Source organism: Rissa tridactyla, chromosome 19 (assembly GCF_028500815.1).
Source record: "Rissa tridactyla isolate bRisTri1 chromosome 19, bRisTri1.patW.cur.20221130, whole genome shotgun sequence".
NCBI classification, from domain to species: domain Eukaryota; kingdom Metazoa; phylum Chordata; class Aves; order Charadriiformes; family Laridae; genus Rissa; species Rissa tridactyla.
In genome coordinates, this window is record NC_071484.1 from 6,757,237 (window position 1) to 6,781,346 (window position 24,110).

The 24,110-nt window shown below is 58.9% G+C and overlaps 1 protein-coding gene across 2 annotated transcripts; it reads left to right on the top strand.

The window, feature by feature from the left end:
* Positions 1–327: 327 nt before the first annotated feature.
* On the top strand, positions 328–23,318 carry PLXDC1 (plexin domain containing 1). 2 transcript variants are annotated; one of them, XR_008469888.1, is made up of 15 exons: positions 328–495; positions 2,071–2,219; positions 5,281–5,424; positions 5,746–5,815; positions 6,220–6,342; positions 6,884–7,002; positions 7,110–7,209; positions 9,104–9,199; positions 11,069–11,150; positions 14,146–14,206; positions 15,154–15,289; positions 16,828–16,863; positions 18,040–18,200; positions 19,330–21,840; positions 21,924–23,318. XR_008469888.1 is itself a non-coding variant. In XM_054224677.1 (14 exons), exons 1-14 carry the CDS (start codon positions 441–443, stop codon positions 19,447–19,449), a joined length of 1,452 nt encoding a protein of 483 aa, XP_054080652.1. In that variant the 5' UTR covers positions 328–440; the 3' UTR covers positions 19,450–23,318. The 2 variants fall into 2 exon arrangements, 1 of the variants encoding a protein (XP_054080652.1); XM_054224677.1 differs by having other exon boundaries at positions 19,330–23,318.
* The last annotated feature ends 792 nt before the right edge of the window (positions 23,319–24,110 follow it).

Here is a 24,110-nt window from a genome sequence, read left to right on the forward strand (position 1 = left end):
AGCGGGCAGCCTGCGGGGCCATGCACGGCCACGCCATGGCTTTTGGTGGGGGGGGGGGGGGCCACGTACCCCCACCCTCCCGGGGCTGGGGGGGGCTCGGTGAGTTTGGGGGGGGCGGCTCAGCCAGCAAACCCCCCCCCCTCCCCCCAGCCCGGTGCAGGGTCACCGAGCCCGGGCTGCCGGCAGCGGGGACCGGGCGGTGGTACCCCCAGCCTCGCTGGTGTCCCCCCGGTATTGCTGGGGGGGGGTGTGGTGGTGGGGGGGCTCGGCCCCACCCCCAGGCCCCACCCCCGGCCCCACCCCCGGCTCCGCCCGGGCCCCGGCTCCCGCTCCCGCTCCGACTCCGTGCGCTGCTCCCCGGGGGTGCCGGCCCATGGCGGGGCGCTGAGCCCCCCCCCAGCACAGCCGGGGCCGAGCGGGGCCCCCCGCCCCCCCACACCATGCGCTGGGGGGGCCTGATCCTGCTTTGCCTCCTGCGCGGGGCGCTGGGCGCAGGTAGGGGGGCCAGGGGGCGGCGGGAGAGCTCCGGGAGTGGGGGTCCGGGGGGGGGGGGGTGAGGGGGGGCCTGGGGGTCGGTACGTCCGCCCGGGCCCCGCCGGTGGTTGCGGGGGGTCCCGCGTCTCGCCCGGACCCCCTGTGTGCCTCCCTGTGCTTTGGGGGTGTCCTCATGCTCCCCCCCCACCCCCGGCACACAGGTGCGTGTCGCGCTGCCCCCCCCACACACCCGGCTGCCCCCCCAGCAGCCCCCCGCGGCGTGGGACCTGCCCTGGGGTCCCCCTCCCCGCTTCCCGTTCATCTCCACGGCGACGGCTCTGGCACCGTGGGGTGCCCGGACCCCCCCCCCCCACCCCCCCCAAGCCGTGCGGGGCAGCCATGGGCAGAGGGGGGCTGTGGGTGCCCCCACCCGGGATTCCCCCACCCGTGACACCCCGTGGTGTGGCTGGTGCTGGCTTGGCTGTGGGTGCAGGAGATTTTGGCGGGGGGGAGGATGCCAGATCCTCTGGGGGGGGGCTCGTTCAAGCCCTGCCTAGGGGACAGGCTCTCCTCCATGGGGCACCGCAGACCTCCCAGCAGCATCGGAGGGGCTGAGACCCCCCCAGTGCCCCCATGGCAGGCGAGTGTGCCCCCTAGCTGCAGAGCCCCTTGCCCCCTCCCTCGGCAGGGGGGTACATCCCACCGGCTCAGCCCGGCTCCCCCCTGCCTCAGTTTCCCCTCCTGGAGGCCCTGGGAACAGAAACCAGCCCCACGGGACAGCTCGGGCGGGGAGCAGGAGCTCGTTAGGCAGTAATTAGCTGCCTCTCCCCAGGGGCGATGATGGGAGCCCTCTCCCAGGGGCGAGGGGAGCCGCCTGCGGCCCCGCCGGCTGTTTTTTCTGTCCCGCTCGCTGGGGACAGACGTCCTGGCTCTGTCCCTGCCCGTGGGCGAGCGTGTGCTGTCCGCCCGCCTCCGCCTGTGCCGAGCTGCCGGGAAAGCTCATGAATCTCTGCAGATTTGGTCCCAAACGGCTTTTTCACCCCCCCCCCCCCTTCCCCCCCACAACGCTGTGCTGTGTTTTCGGCCTCCGTTCGCTCCCAGGGCCGGAGCCAGGCAGGGAGAGACGCGGCAGGAGGGGACACGGGACACGTTTCTTTTGGAGATGGATGCTTGGAGTCTGCCCTGGCACCTGGACCCCAAACCAGCCCGAAGGAGGGGACCGATGGCCGGGGACATGGAGGATGTGGCCACGTTTGTGCCCCGTTGCTGAAGCCACATCTTCCCCATCCTCGTGGCCTCGCAGTGGCGTGTGCGGGGTGTGAGCCGAGCTGGGGGGTTGTAGGTGTTTTGCCTCCTTTCACCCCTCCCCTGGCCATGGGTGTCTGTCACCAGTCCTGCGTCCTGTAGCCATCCCTGACCCCGATCCCTGCATCTCCATCATCACGGTGATGATGCTTATCAGGGCTGAGACCCCCCCCAAACTCGTGTCACCTAAGCAGGAGCTGCCTTGCTGGGGGAGAGGGCTGATCCCGGCCCACAGGCGGGTGCCCTCTCAGCGTGGGACCCCGCTGACCCATCCCCGTGCCCCCCCCCCAGGACACTCCCCTGGGACCCCAGCAGCAAGCCAAGGGCGGCGGAGACCTCGGGAGACCTCGCCGGGGACCGAGGGGACCCGCATCAGCCAGGACCTGGTGGGGGGCAGCCTGGCCATCGACACGCTGCCGGCCAACGAGACGCGGATCGTGGTGAGTGGGGGTCCCTGCCGCTGCCACCAGCTGCCCTCTGCCTGCCCCGGGTGGGGTCCGGCGGGCGCCTGACCGCCGAGAGCTATTTCCAGGCTGGGCAGGGAGCTGGAGGAGACTCTGGCTCTGATTTAATGTGTGGGGCCGGATCCCGGCAGCCCGGAGGGTAATTACAGCCCAGCGCGGAGGCGACCGTGCCCCGGGGATGGCTCCGAGCCCCGCGGCCATCCCTGCCCGCCAGCCCTGCTGCGTTCCAGGGCCATCCCTGGGCTGAGATACCGGGGATGCTTCGCTTGCCGCGGTGCCACGTGTGCGCGGGACGATGCTGCCGAGGTTATCGGGGCTGAGGGGGCTGCGCGGGACCTGGGGGGGGGTGGTGGTCTCCGGCTGGGGAAGGCAACAGCCTGCGCCGCTGCTAATGAACTCGTGTAGCAGCAGTGTCACCTCCTGGGACATCTCCCTGGGTTCTCGCATCCCGGCTGTGCCTAATTACCCGCCCTCAATTAGCTCCTGGTTATTTGTGGCGGGGCCATGGGTCCCTCGGCAGCTGGGGGAGTTTGCCCGGCTCCGAGATCTCTGGGATGGGAGGGGGGTATGCATGGCCGTGGCCGTGGCCGGTCTCCGGAGGAGGTTGTGCCGGCCGCTGTGACTTGTCCTGGCGTTTTTGCCGGCAGCTGGTTGTGGATTCGGCGGAATTAGCAGGGGAGAAAGAGCTGGGGCTGTTCCCACTCCGCTCGAGCTCCAGCTTGGCCTTGTTTGTTGACCACTGGGGACGGCGAGGGGCCAGAGGCCAGGAAAGTCCCTGATGTGGAAGTGTTTAAAAAAAAAAACAAAAAAACAAACCCCAAAACCAGCCCAAAACCACCAATGGCCACCACGGCATTCAGAGATGCCGGGAAACCACAGGGAGGGTGTGATGGTGCTTGTGGTTCCCCGGAGGAAAAGGCAGCAATTTCCTGGGGCTCGGTGCTGGCGGGGGGGCTCAGAGCGTTTCTCCCCCCCCGCCTCCGCAGGAGCGGGGCCGCCTTCGAGGTCAGGGACGCTGCTCCTCCGCGTGTCACTGCGTCTCGGCGGGTCCGACCCGCAGAAGGTGTGATCCTGCCTCGGGAGGTGACAGCCCGGGGTCTGGGGGGGGGGGGGTGGAGGGGGGGTGTTCCCCCCTCTCCCATCCAAAATATTCCGGGTTTGGGGTGCGGAGGGGCAGCGCTGGACCCAAAGGATGTCCAAAGGGGTGCGACGCAGGGCAGTGCCGCCGTCCCTCCCCGAGCTCTGCCCCACGGTGGCTGCGCTCCCCGTTTATTTGTGTGTCCCAAACCTCCCCTCTCTTAATTCCTGCTGTAACCAAAGCAAGGTGACGGATTAGGACATCCTAATGAGTCAGCGATGAGGTCAGGAGCTCGGCAGCCAGCTCCTCCGCGCTCCCGGCCCTGCTTATTTCCCTCCTGGCTTATTTGGAACGCGTTGGGAAGGCATGAGGAGGACGAGGGCATGGGAAGTTTTGTCATTTGTCCCCCAGCGGTGGCCTGTCCCCGTCTCCCAGGGGGGCTTCCAAAGCCTTTGCCTGGGGAGGTGTGTGCTGGGATGCAGCAGGTACCGGCACAGCCTTCCCTGTGCCTCAGTTTCCCCATCCGTAGCAAAGGGAGGACTGTGCATCCATCCCTCTGAGCAGAAGGGGCTGGAATTGCCGTAGGGAAGAGCTGGGACAGCTTTCCCCGGAGTCAGGGCTTCCACCGGAGGCAGAGGAGCGCAGCGGCTCTCCCTGAACTTTGCTGAAGCAGAAAAAAAATTACACGTTAAAGGATTTTTCTAACAGCATTTTATTCCTTACGCCTCCCGCAGCAGCTCTCTGGGGCTGTTCAAAGCCGGGGCCGGGAGGGGGGGGGGGGGCTTCGCTTTTGCTTTTTTACCCCCTCCAACCCATTAAATCCTGGGCTGACGGTTCCTTCCCTGCCTCCGGCGCTCGGGTTCGAGTGCAGGGAGCGGGTCTGGGAGCGGGTCCCGGGGACAGCCAGGGTCTCGGGGGGGACGATGCTGGGGGCGAGGGGGGCGTGCGGGGGTCAGAGGGGGGTGAGGGGCAGACGCGCAGCAGACGGGGACGAGCGGCGAGCGTGGCGGCACGCCAGGCGCTGGCGTGGAGCAGCGGAGCTTTGCTTTCCCGAGGAAAATTAAGATGTTTCCCGGCCCCCCCCGGCCACTGCCCCGGCAGGCGACGGCTCCCAGCTGGGTCCCGGCCGCCCGCCGCAGCCCGTCGGCGAGGCTCGGTGTGGCGGGGGCGCGGAAAACCGCCCGCTCTGCCACAGAGCCGCGTGTGCCGGTCCTCGGCGGGGATGTGCATCCCTCCCCAGGTCCCCGACCAGTCCGAGATGGGTCTCGGCAGAGCGTGGTCCGCGCTCCGGCGTGCCGGGGAGAGGGGGCTTGGGGAGCCTGAGGGGCTGCTGGTGGCTGGGGAAGGCTGAGGGGGGGTTGCCCAGGGTCCCTCTCCTTCCTCCGGGTGAGAATAGTGAGGGGGCATCAGGTCGCTCACACAGAGCCAAAACCCGTCTCATGCTCCGGGGATGTCACCCGTGTCCCCGCAGAGCCCCGCTCCACCGCGACGTCCCCCGTCCCCTGGGCTGGCAGCAGCCGCTCGGCCGTCTTCCCCGAGCCACCTCTGCCGAGGTTCATCGTTTCCTCTGGGCTTCCACATCTCCCGTTGTTTGCTTCGCTTCTGGGGGGGTCACTTTAGCTGGAACTTCCAGCCCCCGGCTGGAGAGCGGGATATTTTCTTCCCGGGAAGGCTCCATCTGCTGCGCTGCCATCTCCCGCCAGTCACGCCTGCCTCTGGCCAGCCCCTCCGACCTGCGCGCACTCCGCGGCTGGGGGTCTTCCCTCCACCTTCTCCGACCTCTCGGCATCCTTTGCTGGCTTCCCGCGGGTTTTTTCCGTGCTGGTTTTATGGCTGCTTTGCGCTGAGATGGGGTCCCGGCTGCTCTGAGCCATGCCTGGGGGTTTGCATCTCCACGGAACAAGGTGGGTAACGCTGGCCCGTGTCCCCCCGTCCTCCCCCCCCCGCCCCCGGCTGCAGGAGGACAACCACAGCTACTACGTGTCGCGGATCTACGGGCCGGGGGACGCCCATCTGAGGGGGCTGTGGGTTGACATGGCAGCAGCCAACAGGAGCCAAGTGAAGATCCATGGGATCCTCTCCAACACGCACCGTCAGGCCTCGGTGAGCCGGGGAGGGGGGGGGGCTGTTCTGCAGCCTGGGGTGTCCCCCGGGTGTCCTCTCCCAGCAGGGATTTCCCAATGGTGGCACTGGGGCAACAGCAGCCCCTCCACGTCCCCACGACGGCCGGGTGGAGACCGAAGCTTGGGAAGCGTTTGGGCTCCTCCGGGGCTGGTCCTGCCGGGCAGAAGGGACCCCATCCCTCTCCCACCCCGCCATGCCCCAGCCCCAGGGGCAGCCCCATCTCCCACGTTTTCCCACGGCGTTTTTTGAGGCATTTTCCCAAGGGCTGAGCGCGGTTCTCACCCCGTCTCCCTCCCGCAGAGAATCGTCCTCTCCTTTGACTTCCCCTTCTACGGCCACCTCCTGCGGCAGGTCACGATAGCGACGGGCGGTGAGTCGGGATGGGACGGGGACGCTCGGTCGGCATTCCCGCGGCAGGAGGGCTGGATGCGACTCTGGTGCAGGCTCTAACCTCACCCCACGTCCCAGAGCCCGGGGAGCTCAGAGGGAGAAGGGGCTGCAGCCCTCCCAGCCTTCTCCCTCCGCCCCAAGTCTCACCTTGCCCCGCGGCTGGTGCTCGGGCAGTCGGGTGCTGCTGGCGCCTCGGTTTCTGCAGCAGTTGAGGGGAGGCAGGGGGGTCCCACAGGTGCGGGAACAAGCCAGGAGGGGATGCTGGGGGTGAAAAAAGGGATGGGGGAGCCAGGGCAGGGTGATGGGAGGTCAGAAAAGAGGGAGGGAGCATCCCGGGGGAGTGGAGGGGAGCGTGGGCTGCTTCACCCTCCTCTGCTCCCTCAGGTTTTATCTTCATGGGGGACGTCATCCACCGGATGCTCACGGCCACGCAGTACGTCGCTCCCCTCATGGCCAACTTCAACCCCAGCTACTCCCGCAACTCCACCGTCCAGTACTTGGATAACGGTGAGCCCTGCTCCGGCCGGTCCCCGGGCGAGCCCCGGCGCTGCCGAATGTGCAGCCCAGCTGCCCGCTCCTTCCTCGTGCCACTGGGCAGAGCTCGGCTCTCTGGGGCACACCGAGGGGCTGGAGGAGGGGGAGGGCGCGGGGAAGGGGAGCCCAGGGCAGCAGGGGCTGCTCAGCGCCGGGGGGGGCAGTCGGGTAAGGCCAAGTGGGATGTTTGGCGGGGGCTCCTTCGTGGGTCTGCGCGGAGGGATGTGCTGGAGCCTGGGGGATGAGGTGGCTTGGAGCTTCAGCGGGGGAAGAGGACCGGGCAGGCTGTTGAGATGTGAGGGCAGTGGAACAGGGTGCCCAGAGGAGCTGTGGCTGCCCCATCCCTGGAGGGGTTCAAGGCCAGGTTGGACGAGGCTTGGAGCAACCTGGGCTGGTGGGAGGTGTCCCTGCCCGGGGCAGGGGGTGGGACGGGGTGGGCTTTAAGGTCCCTTCCCACCCAAACCATTCTGTGATTATGATTCTATGACTGATGCGCTCTGGTCTCTCCCCCCAGGGACAGTTTTTGTGGTGCAGTGGGACAAGGTCTATCTGCAGGGGAAGGAGGACATGGGCAGCTTCACCTTCCAGGCGGCCCTGCACAGCACCGGCAGAATCGTCTTTGGGTACAAGGAGGTGAGGGAGGTTCCTGCTGCGGAAAGTGCGGCAGGAGGGTCCCTGCGGGGGGATCCCTGTGGGTCTGGGAGGAGGTTTGATGTTAGAACTGTTCCTCCCCGGTGCAGATCCCCGTGCCGGTCCTACAGATCAGTGCCACCCAGCACCCCGTGAAAGCCGGCCTCTCCGACGCCTTCATGATCCTCAACCCATCTCCCGATGTGCCTGGTGAGTCGCTGCGCTCGAGGAACGGGGGGGAGGTGGCCACTGGGGCAGGGCAGCAGCTGGTCCCGCGGGGATGCCAAGGCTCCCCCGGCATCGCGGTGGGGAGAGGGGGCAGGCGGGGAGGCCAGGGACGAGACGTCCTCGTCTTTGGGCACTTCGAGACATGAGGATGCGCTGCGTGGATTCACGGCGGGGAGCACGGGAGGGTGAGGAGGCGTGTGGGGCTCGGCTGCGTGGATGCTCCTCATGTCCCACATCCCCAGGAGCATCCCTCTTGGGGTGCATCTCCCGTGGGGTGCCTCTCTCTCGGGGTGCATCTCACCATGGCCATGGCCATCACACAGCCTTGGTGCTCCGGGTGGTCCCGCGGGTGGGGGTGGCCCCAGCCCACGATCGCTGTGGGCCTTTGGCGATGAGCTGCCGGCGAAGGGCTTCGTGTTCCTCGCCCAGCGCGTTCAGACTCGCTGAGAGCAGCCAAGCCATCGCTTCCCTGATTTCCAGCTGATGAGGAGGAGGGGAAGAACGGTGGCAAACGAGACTGCAGATGGACGAGAGGCTTGGGGGGGGGTGCTGGGTGTCTCGTTCCTGCAGATGGGGGGGTTCAAGGGAGCCCACAACCACACCGCTGTGGGCGCGCAGCATGGCGCGGGTGCTGCGGGCAGGGCTGGGGTCTGCACCCGCGTCGGCAGGAGGTGGGCACGGCCGCAAACGTGTCCCCATGCTTATTCCACGCGTGCCGTGAGCTGCAGGCATGGGGTGAGCTCCCAAAAAGGCTCTTCCAGCCTCTCCCGCCCCCTCTTGCCATGGGGGAGCCCAACCTCGCCCCTGCCTCCCTGCGCTGCGCCCGGCGCCGTTGCTTTTCCGTGGTATTTATGGCGCCTGCCATCTGGCCCTCGTTTATTACCCGGTTACAACAGTTTGTGTTAAAACCTCGGCCGGGCTGGATGGTGCCTCCCCTCCCCGCCCTGCCAGCCCGTCCCTCGCCCGGCTGGTCCCCTCCATCCCCAGGGGCGTGCTGAGCCCTGCCTGCATCTCCTGCCTGCACCCCCTGCCTGCACCTCCTGCCTGCCCCGGGGCTCCCAGGGGAGAAGAAATGCAAGAACTGGGCGCGAAAAAAACCCTAAGGAGGTAAAGAAACAAGGCTTGAAGGGAAGGAGAGGAGGGGGTAGGAGGGGGGAGGCATGTTGTCCTGCTCATCCGCTGGTCTCCGAGCGCGGAGCAGGGCTGCGAGGAGCCGTGGCCGTGCTGGAAGGAGAGGTTCGATTATCCTCGCAGATAAGCGTGATGCCAGAGAAGCGTCTTGGCTGGTGTCACCGCGTGAATTAGTGGCAGACGCTGGGAGAAAATCTGGGAGAAGCCCGAATCCGGGATAGCCCCCCCCGCCCCGGGATGAAGGGGAAAGAGAAGGAAAAGGGGGCAAGGCATGAGGGGCCAGGGGGAAGGAGGAGGCTTCCCCCCAAAAGGCGGCGGCGGAGCGGGAGCTGCGGGCGAGCGCTGAGCACGGGGGAGGCTCGCAGCCCCGTGAGTCACTGGCGAGCAATGTGTTGTGCGGCGCCGTGTTTGTTTGGAGCGGTGCAGGACGGGAGCACGGCCATCTCGGGAGCCTCCGGTCGGGGAGAGGGGGACAGAGAGAACTCCGGGCTCCTCCTCGCAACAGAGGGAAGAGGAGCTCTGTGCCCCGACACCCCTCCTCCCTCCCGGCGCCTCCCGCCTTGCTTCTCCAGCCTGGCACCCGCCGTACACTGCCCTCTCCCGCGGGAACCACCCCAAGACCTGGGGCCACCTTTGCCTTTCAGCTGGGGGGGCAGCAGCAGCCGCCCCACGAGCTTTCCCCGCGCACGCGTAGGGTTAAGCCCCTTCGCGGGGGCCAGTCTAAAGCCAAGGCTCCGCGTTTCAGAGTCCCGCCGTCGGACCATCTACGAGTACCATCGCGTGGAGCTGGACACCAGCAAGATCACCAACATGTCAGCCGTGGAGTTCACCCCGCTGCCCAGTAAGTCGGACGGGCCGGTGTGGTGCCTCGGAGCGTGTTTCCCTCCCGTGGTTTCACCCAGTAACTCCAAAAGCCTCCTGTTTACAGCCCAAGGGGGAAGCCAAGGCGGGTTCCACGTGGAAGGGTGCGTGGCTGCCCCCCATCACCCGAGGGCTGGGATCCTGCTGTGCACCGGAGCCCTGGAGGGAGGGTGGGCTCTCGGCCAGGGCGCAGCTCGCCCCGGCTCTGGGGACCCCCGGTCGGTCATTCCGCCTTTGGGAGAAGGTCTGTGCGTGGCTGTCGCTGCACGTCTCGTAGTACAGCCCCGCCGGGGTGATTTATCGGCTCAGAGTCAACCTCGGCCACCAGCAAACCCCTCGTGCGTGCCAGCCTGGCTGCTCCGTAGCCCGAGCCGGGCGCCTGGGATGCAGCAAAGCCCAGCTGGCAGGGGAGGAGCTGATAAAGGAGGGACCTGCAGGCAATTACACCTTCCCCAGTTTGTTCCTCCCCCTTGGATCCCCCCTCGCCCCGACACTTTGATTCCTTATTTCCTGCACCGACAGCTCTTCCCACCCCTCCGGCCGCTGAAGCTCCTTCTCTTTGCTCCATAAGCTGCAGCTAATTTGGCTGGACGCTGGTTCACTTCGGGTCTGTCTACAAGACATTTTCTCCGCCTCCACACTCAGATGAAATTTCTTGAGGATCCTGTTAGAGAGATACATTTTTAGTGTTGGGCTCCAAGGACACATGCGCGCGAGGGAAAAGTCGTCATGCGGTCCGTAAATACAGAGCGGAGAGTAAATCTGTCACGAAGATACCAAGGTTATGCATTTAAACGGTCTCCCCAGGGTATTTTATGACAATTTTAACAGCAGGCAGGGCTACTGCAAAGCAGATCATAAATAAGCATCCTGCAATAATTCTATTTTTTCTCCTTAAGACGTGGTATTTTCTTTTTCCCCAGCAGCCAGGGTAGCTGAGAGCAATATCTTCAGGGGAGCCACAGAACTAGACTCCACATTTTCTTCTGGGGGTTTAATTTTTAGCCTTATTCAGGTCAGAAGTGGATGAAGTGGGTTAGCCTCTGCCTCTTCTCCAGAGCTCCTTGCTCGCTCGCTGCCTCCACGTGGCAGGGAGCTCGGGAGAAGCTCCGGACGGGAGGATGGAGGAGATGAGGACGGGAGGGCAGCAGAGAAGGGGCCGGGGCAGCGGCGGTGGCGGGTTTGCCGCAGTGCGAGGGGGGGAAGAGGGAGCCCGTGGCTGGAGGAGCCGCGGATGGGGAGCGCGGGGCGGGACGGAGGGGTGCCAGGCCCCCGGCTGGGACGGGGATGCTGCTGCCTCGCGGGGTCCTGTGCACCGATGCAGGACGTGGACCACTGGCGTTGGAGTTGCCCAGCGCCGGCTCCGCTCTTGGCCCATTGCGGGCTGGCAGGGACTCCCTGGGGGCTTCTTAAAACTGCCGGTTTCCTTGCCTTTTTGTGCAGACAAGCCCTCCTGGCCGTCTTTTCTAGACGGGATGACAAGCGCGTGGTGGTACTCCCCGGGCAGCCAGTCCTCTCCGGCGTGGAGATATTCTTGCAGAGCTACTTAGTACGGACACAGCAAGAGAGGGTTAAACCGTTTGCATGGCTTCCTTCCTTCTGCGAGACCCTCCGTACTATAAGAAATGGCATAAGTCTGAGATGTGTTTTAATTCCCGGCTAAACAGAGTGGGGAGACATTTGCGGGGGGGCTGGGAGTCCGCTCGCGCTGGGAAGGTGCCGCAGGTCCATAGCAGAGAGAGGTCGGGTTGGAGACACCTCTCTCGGTGCTCTGGTTCTGCCGGTGCCACCGGCACGCGCGCCCGCTGCCCACGCAGGTGCTGGTACCGCTCTCCTCTCTCTTTCGCAGCGTGTCTCCAGCACCAGAGCTGTGAAGTGTGTGTGTCCTCGGAGCTGACCTTCAACTGCAGCTGGTGCCACGTCCTGCAGAGGTACCGGCCACGCGTTCCCTTCCCACCTCTGCTCTTGCTAATGCTTCTGTAGCGGGGAGAGCAAGCGCAGCGCCAGGTCCGATGCCTGGATCAGTGTTGCTGCTTTTTTATTATTATTTTCTTTTTTTGTGTGTGGGTTTTTTTGTTGGTGTTTTTTTGTTGTTGTTGTTGTTGTTGCTTTTTGGTTTAGTGAGGGTGCTGCTCTCATAGTCTCATAGCCATGGTTAAGGGGTGATCCGATCTCCGGTTACAAGCCGTTGAAAGGAGACGTTTCCTGAGGCTGGGCTTCTCGGTCCAAGATGTTCCGACGCAGCAGCTGGAACGAGTTGAGACCAGAAGCGAGACTCACCTTTTTTTTTGTCAGTGAGATTAAACGTGGGGGGAACTTTTTCTGACTTAGGCTGTGATTTCAGGCGGAAGGGAAGCGCGGGGCAGGGCGGCTGGGACACGCTGGTGTCTGAAGGCCGGCGGGTCGGTCTGAGAGCTGGCGATACTCATCACCCCCTCCCCGGGATGAGACATGGCAAGGGTGGGGGGCACTCGCTGCTTTTTTGGGGGGTAAATGGAGGATCTGGGGGGGCTGGCCGCGCTGCAGTGCCAGCCATGCAGCCATCCTGCTCCATGCTCTCCAGCAGCGCGACACAGAGCGTGAGAGGGATTAATGAGATTTTGCTGAAATATTTATTTAGAGCTGGCGGCAGGGGAGAGGACCCAGTAACACAGATCCTCAGAGGCGGCACGGGGACGGCCGTGCCGGGGGATGCCCGGCTGTCCCAGCAACGCCTCGCTGCCCGCCCCGTCCCCTGCTGCCTCCCGCCAGAGCTCCCCCCGGCATCGCCCGCAGCCCACCTTCATCCTCCTGCCTGTAGCCCCGCTCTCCCTACGCCCAAGGCTTAGAATCACAGATGGTTTGGGTGGGAAGGGACCTTTAAAGGCCATCGAGTCCCACCCCCTGCCACGGGCAGGGACATCTCCAACCAGACCAGGTCGCTCAAAGCCCCGTCCAACCTGGCCTGGGATGTTTCCAGGGATGGGGCATCTCCCACTTCTCTAGGCAACCTGGGGCTCACCACCCCCACAGCAAAGAATTTCTTCCTAATATCTCATCTAAATCTCCCCTCTTTCAGTTTAAAACTGTCCCCCCTCGTCCCATGGCTCCCCTCCCTGCTCCAGGGTCCCTCCACAGCTTTCCTGGAGCCCCTTTAGGGACTGGAAGGGGCTCCAAGGTCTCCCCGGAGCCTTCTCTTCCCCAGGCTGAACCCCCCCAGCTCTCTCAGCCTGTCCCCACAGCAGAGGGGCTCCAGCCCTCCCAGCATCTCCGGGGCCTCCTCTGGCCCCACTCCAACAGCTCCGTGTCCTTCTGCTGTTGGTGCCCCAGCGCTGGAGGCAGCACCACAGGGGGGTCTCCCCAGAGGGGCAGAATCCCCCCCTCGCCCCGCTGGCCACGCTGCTGGGGATGCAGCCTGGGGTGCCGGGGGGGTTTCTGGGCTGCCAGCACACGTGGCTTGTGTCTGTTCCACCCTTTCCTTACACGCAGCAAATTCGGCAAGGTACGAGCAGGGCAGCTGGGACGGGGAAAGATCCCGAGGCATCAGCAAAGCGACCCCATAAATCAGCGTTGATTCACCACCTTTCAGTGGGCTGGGATACAACCCGAGCCAGGGGAACATCATTTTTCAATGACAGTTGCTCAGCGGTGGCTTCAGATCAGAGAATACGATGTTCTCGCAGCTGAGAGAGATGCGGGAAACCAGATGTGGGCTTTGGTAGCAAACCCAAGCCCAGGATGCAGTGGTTTAGTCTGGCTCGTGTTTGGGCTGAAAGCCCGGGGTTCAAGAACTTCGTCGTTCTGCTTACTCCAAATTCACGGGGTTTGCAAACCCCGTCTTCCAAAAATCCAAGTCGCTGGTGCTGATGTTTGCTCTTGTCACTTATAGTACGGTGAATTCTCGAACGCGTGGGCTAAAAGCCGCGCTTCCCCCAGCCGCATCTGCGCGTCGGCAGCTGGGGCCTGAAGAGCTTAGCTTACAAACGGGCGGCACAAACGGCAAGCGTGGTGGAAACGGCAAGCTAGAGCAGGCCCACCGCCGTCCCGCTGCCTTCCAGCCGGGTTGGTTTTGCAGAGCCGACGCGATCTTTCCCAGGGCAGCTGGTCGGGTGACCTCCAGGGTTTGAACTTAACGCCCTGAGTCCAGCGCCGTGATTTGACCCGACTCCTCTTCGCTCTCTTCTGGGCAGCGGAGTCTGTATTTTCGCTTTTGCTGAGCCCGTAACCGTTCCGGGAACCGTGCTTCAAGCAACGATCTCAGAGACTGGGCAGGACCCAAAGTTCTTTGTGGCTTCTCCTCTTTTACTGGTTGGTAGTTTGGGTAAATTAGTGCTTGTGTGAGCTGAACCCCCTGATTCATATTTTGGTATCCCCAGAGACTTCCCAAAGGTCAGAGCGCTATTTCGTTCCCTCCGTTTCTGTAGGGATTTCTCTAGCTGGTGTTTTCCTGATGCAGTTTATAATCTCTTTAATGTGTTTTTCCTGTGCAGATGTTGCTGGAAAAAAAACAAAACAAAACAAAAACCAACCCTCGTGGAGATCACGGCCTTGCCCTGGCACAGAGTCCAGGGAATGGAAATTCAAACTCAGTCTATATATTTTTTCCTATTTCTCTGCTTCTCCGTTTCCCTTGGAGAAGCGGTGCTGACCCTTTTCCTCCTCTGCGAGGAGGAACATTTGGGTCCTTCCAGCACAGCTGTACTGGAAACCCCATGTCTTTGGAGACCAACCTTTCCAGCCCTCAGATGTTTGTTTGTCCAAGCGTGTGCACGCAGCGCCCGTCGGGGCAGCACCCGGGGCTCTCGGGCAGCTTAGCGAGCCGTTCTGTGATTCCGTGTGATTCTCTGACCGTGAGCGGTGCCCAGCCAGAGCGGGCAAACGAGCGTTATCGTTGTTGCGTCCCTCGGGAATTCACCTGCCGCGGGTTCACGCCGCTTTTCTCCGCAGATGTTCCAGCGGCTTCGACCGATACCGCGAGGAGTGGCTGTCCTACGGCTGTGCCCAGAAGGTGAGACCGAGAGAAGGAGCCCTTCTCTTGGGTCCTCTGCCAGGAAAGATGCCGAACTGCAGGAAAAACGTAGCCCAGCTCAAAAAATTCACTCTCGGCTCCACTTGGCGCGTGCCGTTCCGGAACAGGCTGAGTATCCCTTTGGCTATCCCTTCCCCGTGACAGCAGGACCTCCGATACGCCTCACCGAGGATGTCTCTGGGGGAATAGTTAAAAGGTGGTCCAGCTAATCCGGCGTTGCCCGTCTCTGCCTTGCTGGTGTCTTGTTTCTGGGCTGGTCGGTGCCGATGGTCAGGAACGATGCAGGGACCTCCACACGTTACCAAGCGGTGCAATCTGAGAACGCTGGGATGTTTTTTTCTTCACCTTCTGAAGCATGACTCTTACTCACTCTCAAGCATGAAGAAATTAGCCCTTGTGATTATTTTTTTGCCCTTGTTAGCACAATTCTCTCCACATTGGATGAACTACTTTCTTTGTCTCAGAAAGATCAGCTCTAATGGAACATCTGTTTCTGCTTGGGTTTTTTTTTTTTTTTGGGTTTTTTTTTGTTGTTGTTGTTTTTTTTCCCCACGGAAAACTCAGCTTTGTTCCCTGTTAACCAAAAGGGTCGAGTGAGGGAAAAGGAGGTGACAGGACCTATATAAGGTCATCCAGCGATGCAAGAAGGTCAGGCTGTAGGACCTTGCCACATCATTGTCATTTGTCCTACTTAAGTGGTTCCCAAACTTTTCCTTCTCTTCTCCAGCCTCCAGGTCACTTTCCCCCCCCCCCCGCCAACACTTCTCCTGGCACTCCTGGACCGTGTCCCCTGCTCCCACTCCAGGGTTTGAACCCCAAGGGCTGGGCAGCCCTGAGCCTGGGAAGCCCCGGTCCTCACCGCTGGCTCCCTGGCACTCTTGCTGGAGGAGAGCAGGAAAAGTGACGGTTCTTCGTTTTCTTTCCAGTCCGAGGAGAAGACCTGCGAGGATTTAGCTGAAGGCGACCACTATTCGGCCCCTCCTGACAGCTCTTTCTCGCTGCTGGGTGGAAATGTCACCACCTCCACGTCCTCGCTCTTCGTCGACAGCCTCACTACAGAAGGTAGGGCCGGGTGGGGTGAGCGGCTGCGGCAGGGACACCCCGTCCTCGGCGCTCAGCCCTGGGGAGGTCTGTCGCTCCGAGGCCTCACAAAGCCAATGCCTCCCCGGAGAACCACAATAACAACCCCGTCTTCGCAGCACGGGGCAGTGGGGAGGAGAAGGAAGGGCAGCCCTAGAGGTGGGACTCAGAGCGAGAGGTGAAACCCTCTGCTGGGAAGAGTTCTTACAGGTGCATCGCAGCCCTTTTACGCGTTTGTGAAGGTCAACGAGCAACTTAGTCCCTGGTGGACAGACATCCCCCCCCCAACCCCAGCATCATACCAGAGGTTAATGCTGTATATAGGGGCTCACGCTTTTACGTGCCTGGTCCCAGCTGGTGACCCCGGGCTGCCGGCATGGGCTCGTGGTTGCCCTCTGCTCGGGAATGCTGCTCCTTCCAGCGTAGGGAAGCTCCATGCAAGGACCCCGGTTCCCCTCCAGGCACCCACGTCCTAAAGCTTGATGATCCTATTAACGCAGGGCTGGCTCCTCCCGTCCTAGCGGCAGGTATCACTGCAATTTTGCTGCTTAATAGTCCCTAACGCAAACTGCTAATTAGGAGAACTAGAAAGGAACATTAGTAATTGTCCTTCAGCGATGGGAAGGAGTCGGGGGGAGGAACGGAGCGCCGGGCTGGCAGAGTTGACTTTGAAAGGAGCAATTAAAGGAAGGGGGAGTGTAACACCACCACTGAGATTATTTTCCAACTCATCGCCGGTTCTTGGAAAAAACACAAGAGGCTTTCTGTGACATAGTCAAGCATGAAGTTAATTTGTAATCTTGGAAGGAAACAAACCGCCAGCTGCATCAGGCAGCGAACTTTATCTGGAGAAAGCACAGCGAAGGAAGGAGCGGAGCCAAGGAGGGGACGCGCCCTCGGCGTCCTCCCCGGCCAGCCCAGCTCCTGGCGCCGCTCACCGAGGGGGTCGGGAACGCGGCCGAATGGCTGGTCGCCTGTCGGCAAACCTGGAAGCCAAGGGGTAGGAATTCTGGCCCGGGATTTGAGCTGGGCTCGCGAGGACGGTGAGCGTCAGGACGTAAAGCCTTGTACAACACTTTATCCTGGTGGTTCCAGAACGAGCCGAAGAACGGAATTGGATTTCGGGCCCCCGTGCGAGACATCCACGGCGTAACATCCCCGTGGTTTTTTTGGGGATGGATGAGCAGCGTGTTGCAGCGAATGCAATGTCTGAGCAGAGGCCCCCGGCCCCGGCCAGCATTCGCTCCTGCTTTGCACGCTTTTATACACCGGGTTCCTCAGATGGTTGTGCTCCAGGTGCCGCCTTTCTGAAGGAAGACAATAACCCATAAGCCACATACTTCCACCAAACTCAGAGGTTTAAAACTCTCACCGGCCGGGTAAATGCTGCACAAGAGATGGGCTCTGCCGGCCGCCCCCTTACAGAGGGGTGGAAGCCGGGGGCGGGGTGGGGGAGCATGCAGAATATCGTAAAAGGCTCCTAACTTTATTTTTTTTTTGCCTTTTTGTTTGTCTTCTAGACGATACGAAGCTCAATCAGTATGCAGGGAGCGAAGGTAAGCCCTTAATCTTCTCTCCGCCGGCTCACGTTCGTTCCAAGTGAAAACACGTTACGGTGAAATCAAACGCAGAGGGGAGCTGGGCTCCGTCGGCGGGGCGGGCAGGCGAAACCCACCCTGGAGGGATGCCACCGAGATAAGGCTCCTGTTGTCCTTGCCCTGACTGGTACCACTTCAGGGGGTGAAAAGCAAGAGCGGGGACCGCTCTGTGTTACCCCGGTGCTCTCTGCCTGCTCCCCCCGCTTAGTCCTGCTGCGCAAACTGAGATGATGAGTTTTCTCTTTCCGTGCAATTCCCTTTCTTTGCTGTTTCTGCATAGACACAAAGTCCTCTTCTTTTTTTTTTTTTTTTTTTCTTTTTGCATTTCCCAGCTGTCCCAAAGAGCAGTGTAAAATCCAAATTTAAAAAAGTGCCCAGCTCTGCTTTTTTCACCTCTGTTCCGTGAGTCCTTTCTCAATCCCAGTCTGTCCAGCAGCCCCAAGGGCAGGGAACCAAACCGTTGCTGTGATGCTCTTACTAATTCCAGGCTACGGGGAAAACCGGAGCCCTCTTCGCCCAGTGCCAGGTTTGCAAGAACCGCGGTCGTACACGAACCGTCAGCCCATCCCTCTGAGCTGAGAGCAGCCCCGGGAAGTTAAACTGGGTGCAGGATGCCTTTTCTCTGCAGACACGGGGCCTTTGAAATGCACGATCTTCCCAGTGTCAGCCAAATTGCTCCCCAAACGGCTGGCAATGTCACTGGTAATATACGCCACGTACACCCTCTGTAGCGCCGTGCAATGGCGTATTCCCAGCCGAGGGGCGAGGGCGAGCCGGGGGCTCGGGGTTACGACGCACCGAGGCCCCCGCTCAGCATCTGGCTAATGGCTTTCCACCAGAGCGAGCAGCCAATCTATAAAGAATATGGATCGGAGGCGGGGAGTTACTGCCTGGTGGTGGCTTAATCCCCTCTCACACCAGCCACTGCCATCACGCGAAAGGGCTGCTGGAGCTCAGACGGCTCTGGGGCGCCTTCCCCTCTTGTGGAGCCCGACAGCAACAGGTTAAACGCTCAGTCCGTGCAGAGCCCTGAAAGGTCTTGCCTTGGTTTCCTTGTCTGGCCTTTCTTACACCGAGGTCTCGGCACCCTTCAAGACTCAACCGAAGCCTTTTTTTTTTTTTTTTTTTTTGGAGGTCTGGGCAGCAGCCTTCCTGCCAAGAAAGCAGGCGCCCCCATTCACACGGGTACCATCGTGGGCATCGTCCTGGCCGTGCTGCTCATCGCCGCTATCATCCTCGCCGGGATTTACATCAACAGCCACCCCACCTCCAACGCTGCCCTCTTCTTCATCGAGGTGAGTGGAAAACCTCAGCCCCGGCGGGTTTTCTCTTCCTCAGCTCTCAACACAAACCTAGAGAAGAGCAGGGAGCAACGAGAAGAGGAGAGAGGAACTTTGGCAGGGTTCACATCAGAGTTTCAATCTCCCAACCTCCAGCTTGATGATGTTTTAAACTTAGGCTCTCTCCCTCCCACACTGGTTTATTTTGCTCCCTTTCACACATTGCCATTTTTCCCCCCTCCCCGTACAACGTTAGCCTCTTCCACCCGCTCGCACGAGCCGTCGCCGCGCAGGCGGGTCGGAGGGCTCGGCTGGAGCTGCGGCGTAACGCAGCTCGCTGCTTTTTTGAATCGCCCAGCTGGATTTTTGTTGACTAAAATTGTCAGGCTTTACTGATAGATGTCATGCCATCAGCTACCGTGTAAGCGGTGGTGCGAAGGCTCTAAATGGAAGGTTTTAATTCTCGGAAAGACGAGGGGGGTCCAACAATCTCCATCTGTTGCTCGAAGCCAGGAGAGCGCGTGGTGTAGGATCCCGAGGCAGTCAGAAGTGGGCTGAATCCTGGCAAAGGAGCTGCTGCGGAGGGAGCGAGCGACACTTACCCCTCAGCCGTTCCTTAGCGCTCGCTGGCGTTTGCCTCCAGCGCTTTGTCTGTCCTCCATCTGTCCCGTTTGGAGAGACAGGCGTCAGAGAATCCATCTTCACGGCCTCTGCCAGTTTAGTGCCTGAGCACTCGGCGATGTCTGAGGCGTTTATTTACACCTGGCTGAGAAGGGACGATGTGGCTGCCCCTGTTTTGCAGCCAGAGAGGCGACACGGAGCCGACGTGGACGCGGTGGCAGGGGAAGCCCGTGGCCGTCCGTGGCTGCACAGGCCACCCTTGTTCTGAGCCTGATGTGAGATTTCGCTTAAAATTTCCGTTTCCTCCCCGCTCCCCACTTTAACCTCGTTAGTGGGTCAGCTCAGTGAGATCGACACACTGTAATGAACCATTTTAAGCATCACGCCATTTTTTTTAAAATTTATTTTTATTAATAAAAAGTCCAACTTCCACAAAGACAGGGCCGAGCTGCCACTTTCCCTGCAGGCTTGGCGTGAAAGGCTCCGTCACAGCTTCTGATGGGTCTTTTGTTTCTGTCCGCAGCGAAGGCCGCATCACTGGCCTGCCATGAAATTCCGAAATCACACCAACCATGCAACGTACTCGGAGGTGGAGCCGGCCAGCCAGGAGAAGGAGGGCTTCGTGGAAGCGGAACAGTGCTGAGCGCTTCTCCCCCTGCGTCTCGAACGTCCCGTGTCTCAAGTGTTGGAGTCTTCTGTTATTCTATTGCAAAGTCTTTCCCCTCTTGGAAAAGAAAGAGCAAGTAGAGGAAAAAGACCCAATGGAGCGTTTGAAAAGAATGAGTCGGGGCGATGTGAGGCTGGGACTCGCCCGGATTCCGCACAGGACAGCAGAGCCGGCAGCGGCGGCGGTCGGTTGTGACATCGGACTCTCCCGGCAGCCCGGCACCGAAGCCCTGGATGTGGCGGGAGAAAAAAGTGCAGTCAAAGTTTTGGTTTGGCGTGGGGTTTTTTTTGTTTTGTGGTTGGGTTTTTTCCCCCCGCTGTGAGTGGCTGACCTCTTCCCTCCTCCACCAGGAGGCCAAACGGGGGCAGCACAGTGGGGGCAAATCTCGGGACGGGCGAAATACGCAGCGGCCTCAGGCGGCAGGCTCTTGGGGACAGCAAAACGGTAGATTTTTGCTGCACATGGGCTCTGCCTGCACTCAGGAAAGTCGGGCTGGTTGCCTCTTCTCTGCAGTGAGAGGCTGGGGGTAGGTGCTGGTGGTGGCCCAGGTAAGATTGGCTCTCCAGGGCTCCCCTCCCCTCTCCCATCCCCTCTCCCCCAGCCCTGTCCCTTTGTCCACTCTCTCCTTCACCGCCTTTTGGGATGGGCAACATTTAATTTTGTCTTCGTGGCCAAGAAGCCTCATGCCCTTGTCTTTTCATCCTGCAGTTGGTCTTCCACCACCCATGGCTTCAGCCCCCTGCCCTCCCCTCCCTTCGAAGCAGCAGCTTCCACCCCCTGCTCCGGAGAAAGGGAAACCTGACCTATTTTAAGGGAAAAACCCTGCGGAGGATTCACCTTCAAGATGTTTGTGAGCCAACGGCTCTGATGCCCTTTTTGGCACCTAATTACTTTGCTAAATTACAAACTATGACCCTTACCCCAAAGGAGACAGTTTAAAAAAAATATCTTAGATTCCTTCAAAATACATTCTTGTGGCATGGCCACTAATCCAGCAGGAAGAGAGGAGGTTTTGATGGAAGAGGATGGGGACAGAGCACTAGCGAAAGCAGTGTCCTCCCACGGGCTAAATCCTGAAGTAAATCCCAGCTTATTCACGGGCATTTCACATAAATAAGAAACAAAGGCATACCTGCCTTGATACCATTGAAAAATCTAAAAAATCACCTTGTTAACGTCATCGTTTTTAGAGCCCACTCAAGTCAGTGGAATTTTTTCTATTTTTTTAATGTTACGATGTCCGTGATAAGCCCCTGGTCTGGATTTGCACGTATATCGTGATTCCAGAATCTGACCCTAACTAAGGGCTTCGACACCAGACCTCTCAGGGTTTTCTACTCCTTCTGTGCAGTCAGAATTCAAGACTGACCTGCAGAAATACTCTACCCCGCTGCCACAGACACCAGCCGCGGGATGGGGCCCTAAACGGAGGAAAGCTTGTATATTTAAAAAAAAAACCAAAAAGAGAGAGTCCAAAGTCCAGCGTAAGGTACAGTTTTATTTCCCCCACCAAAAAAGGTGTTGGTTGCATGGGGCTTTTTTTTTCCCCCTTTTTTCCTTTTTTAATTTTCTCTCGATCCTCAGTTATTTATTCTGATAATCATGTTTCGTGCATATTTTATCCACTGGCTGGTTCAGCTGTCACTGGTGGTGATTACTGCCAAAGGCAGGGTCTGTCTAATTAATGTTTTCCTTCTCATCTGCTGAATTTATATAGCCATTAAAGATAAATATGGATGCTTTGTGGCATTTAGACCCCAGATTATACTTTCTCATACATAGCCACTAGGGAGACTTTTGCTGCATCTTATTATGGCATCAAGGCACCAAAATGCTCAAGCAGGGGAAGTCAGACTGCGTCGTGCCAGGTTCTTACAGCCCAGACGGTCTCTCTTTAGACATGTTTTGAAGATAAACTTTATTCCCAAATAAAGCTTTCAACTGGAAGGTTGTTTTTCCCCCCCATTTCCCTGAAGTAGAAAGAATTCAAAGGGATGCTGTCAGCTAGTTTTTGCCCAGGATCTGATCCCCTTTGAAATGGTTATGAGCTGGTAAGGAATTTTCTCTAGATCTAACTCTTTTCAAATAATGGCCTTGTTTTTACTGTTTTTCTGAACATCCATATACAACAACAGCAAGATTTTGGGTACTCCTTTTCCCCTACAGCCCCTAGAACTGCTAGGTGAGATCCAACAATTCTGAAATGCTGCAAATTTCAAAGAAAACAGACTTTAAATAGAGAGCGCTTGAGCTGTATAAATCCCTGCTGCATTACCGCAGCCAGGATCTTAGAAGGATTCAGAAGAGGATGGGATACTCGGGTGGAGAAAAACAACATCCACGTGCCGTAGCACAGAAGCGGTTGAGGTACATAAAATACCTGTATTTCAGGGGAGAGGCCAAGCTCTGAGTGCCTGGAGTAAAAAAGGCTTTTTTTTTTTTCCTTTAAGGAAAGAAACAAAACAAAGCAGGCTATTCTGTAGCTGTGCAACAGACGTTTGGTCTGCCTTCTACTGAGGAATATGGTTTGGGTACTGTCAGGTAGAGCGTGAACAGCTCCAATTCATCATCTCCGAGACACTGCGGTAGAGCAGGTGGAGAAGTGACTGCCCATAGTCATGTGCGCGCTCTGAGCTGAAGGTTTGGGTTCCACCAGCGTCTCCCACGGCCCAGCCTGGAGAAGAAGGTGCTTAGATGCCGTGTCTCGAGGTGGAGAGAAAAAAAAAAGTATTCTGTCCTACCTTTCGACATGAGGGAGGTTTAGCGCTGGACTCTTGACATTCACACCTGGGAAGCTCATGAGTCAGCAGGGAGCAACCTTTTGTGAATATTCTTTGCACGTGGCTTTGTAGTGGAAGAGAAGAGGTTGTCTGTTAAATTCCAGAAAGCCCAAGGGTAATGTTGCTGATGCCTAGAAGAAAGAAAAATGTCTTTACCATCAGCAAGTGCTGTTTTAATGTTGAAGAGAACTGGAGAGTCTGGGCTCAAGTGTAATGCTGGCTGCACCAAGTCAATCGCATCGGGATCGATACTCCTTTCTCGTGTAACTCTGACTTCAAGATGCCGGTTAATCTTGTTAAGTCTCGAGTGCCGAAGCAAGAACGTGATGGTGGCGACTGAAATAAAGAGAGTTTGATTTTTGCTTGTAATCACGTGGCTTCCCTAGCCACATCCTGAGGCTTTCCTCTGGGTTCTGATGAACCCGGCACTCGGGCTCGCTTCAAAGCAGACTGCATAACGCACGAGTATATCCACCTGTATATTTTATAGCTATAAAAGGGGCTGGGGCTGTTACCTGTGCTCAGACCCTTGCTCAGCTGGTCAAAAGAGGGTGCGAAACACAAACAACGGCTAACGGCTCCTCGGTTGTCTTTCCAAGCAGCGTGCCCTGGCCGTTGGTGGCCGCTGCTGAGCGTGTGGCGCGGGCGTTAAGGCAGCTGCCCGTCATCGGGCAGAAAACGTCACCACGAACCTGCTCCTTGGCCACTCGTCCGCGTTCAGCAGTTGGGAAAACACCGCGCAGGGTTTATCAGAGACCAACGCCAGGTTGGTTCTCCTCCTGCAGCAGCTGGGGGGTAAACCCCCCCGTTTTCGACACCAATGGGAGCAGGACCCAGATTAAAAAAAATATTCTCGTAATAACTAAAGGCCTACTTTCCACATACTTGAATTTACAGCACAGTTGGACTATTTTGGGGGACTAAAGGCACTTTAACTGTCTTTTAATGCAATGTATTTACTATGGATTATCTGCATGGAATACAGTCTTAATATTTAAAAAAAATCTTCCTTTTGGACTGCTTTGTTTTCAAAATAAAACATGCAAAGGATTATTGGTCATTTTATGTGAACTTTCATCTTGTATTCTTTTAATTGAAGCTATAAGAATGCAAGAATTTTTTTTTAAGTACATCCTTTTCTGTCTTAGTAATAACGCATCATGTCAGGAGGTGTTCCCAGGACATACCTAAGATAAAAACTAATGTAATTGAGTTTGAATCAAGACAATAATTTTCTTCTAATTTATTCTGCTCAGCTTAGATTTGTTTTTTGCAGGCTTCTCAGCTTGAACAATGAAGTTTGCTTGGCCTGTTTGACTGTTGGGCAGCAGTTGGGTTTAGCGTGTTGATCTCTGCACTAGCACTAAATTATCTCACACATGTAAATCGCTTTAAAGGTCATTATCTGAGACCTCTGCGTCGCACCTCTAGGTTTCCGCTTCCTTCGCTATTGTACGTGAAGAGTATGAACAAATCGGTATGATGCAGTACCTGAAAGGAGATGATGAACTGTAGGAAAAGGCCCACCTTGCAATTAACTATGGATATCGATATATTAATTCCCACGGGAGCTTTGCTGGCACTGCTTCCCCGTGCGTTACACCTCGAGTAGCTGATAGAGGCACAGCCAGACCAAGGACTTACCCGTAACCCTTTCCACACGCTTCCCTGGCAAACTGCTGGGCTGTGTAGAAATAGCCAAGGCAGCACAGAAATCGGGGCAATTCAGTCCCTCTTCACATCCCCTACGAGAGGGGATGAGCCTCCTCAGAGACACCGCGACAGCCGGCTGTTGGGAGGCAGGACGGAGCTGTAGTTGGGCACTGGGTTGTGGTCCAGGTCTCTGATAGGAAAAGG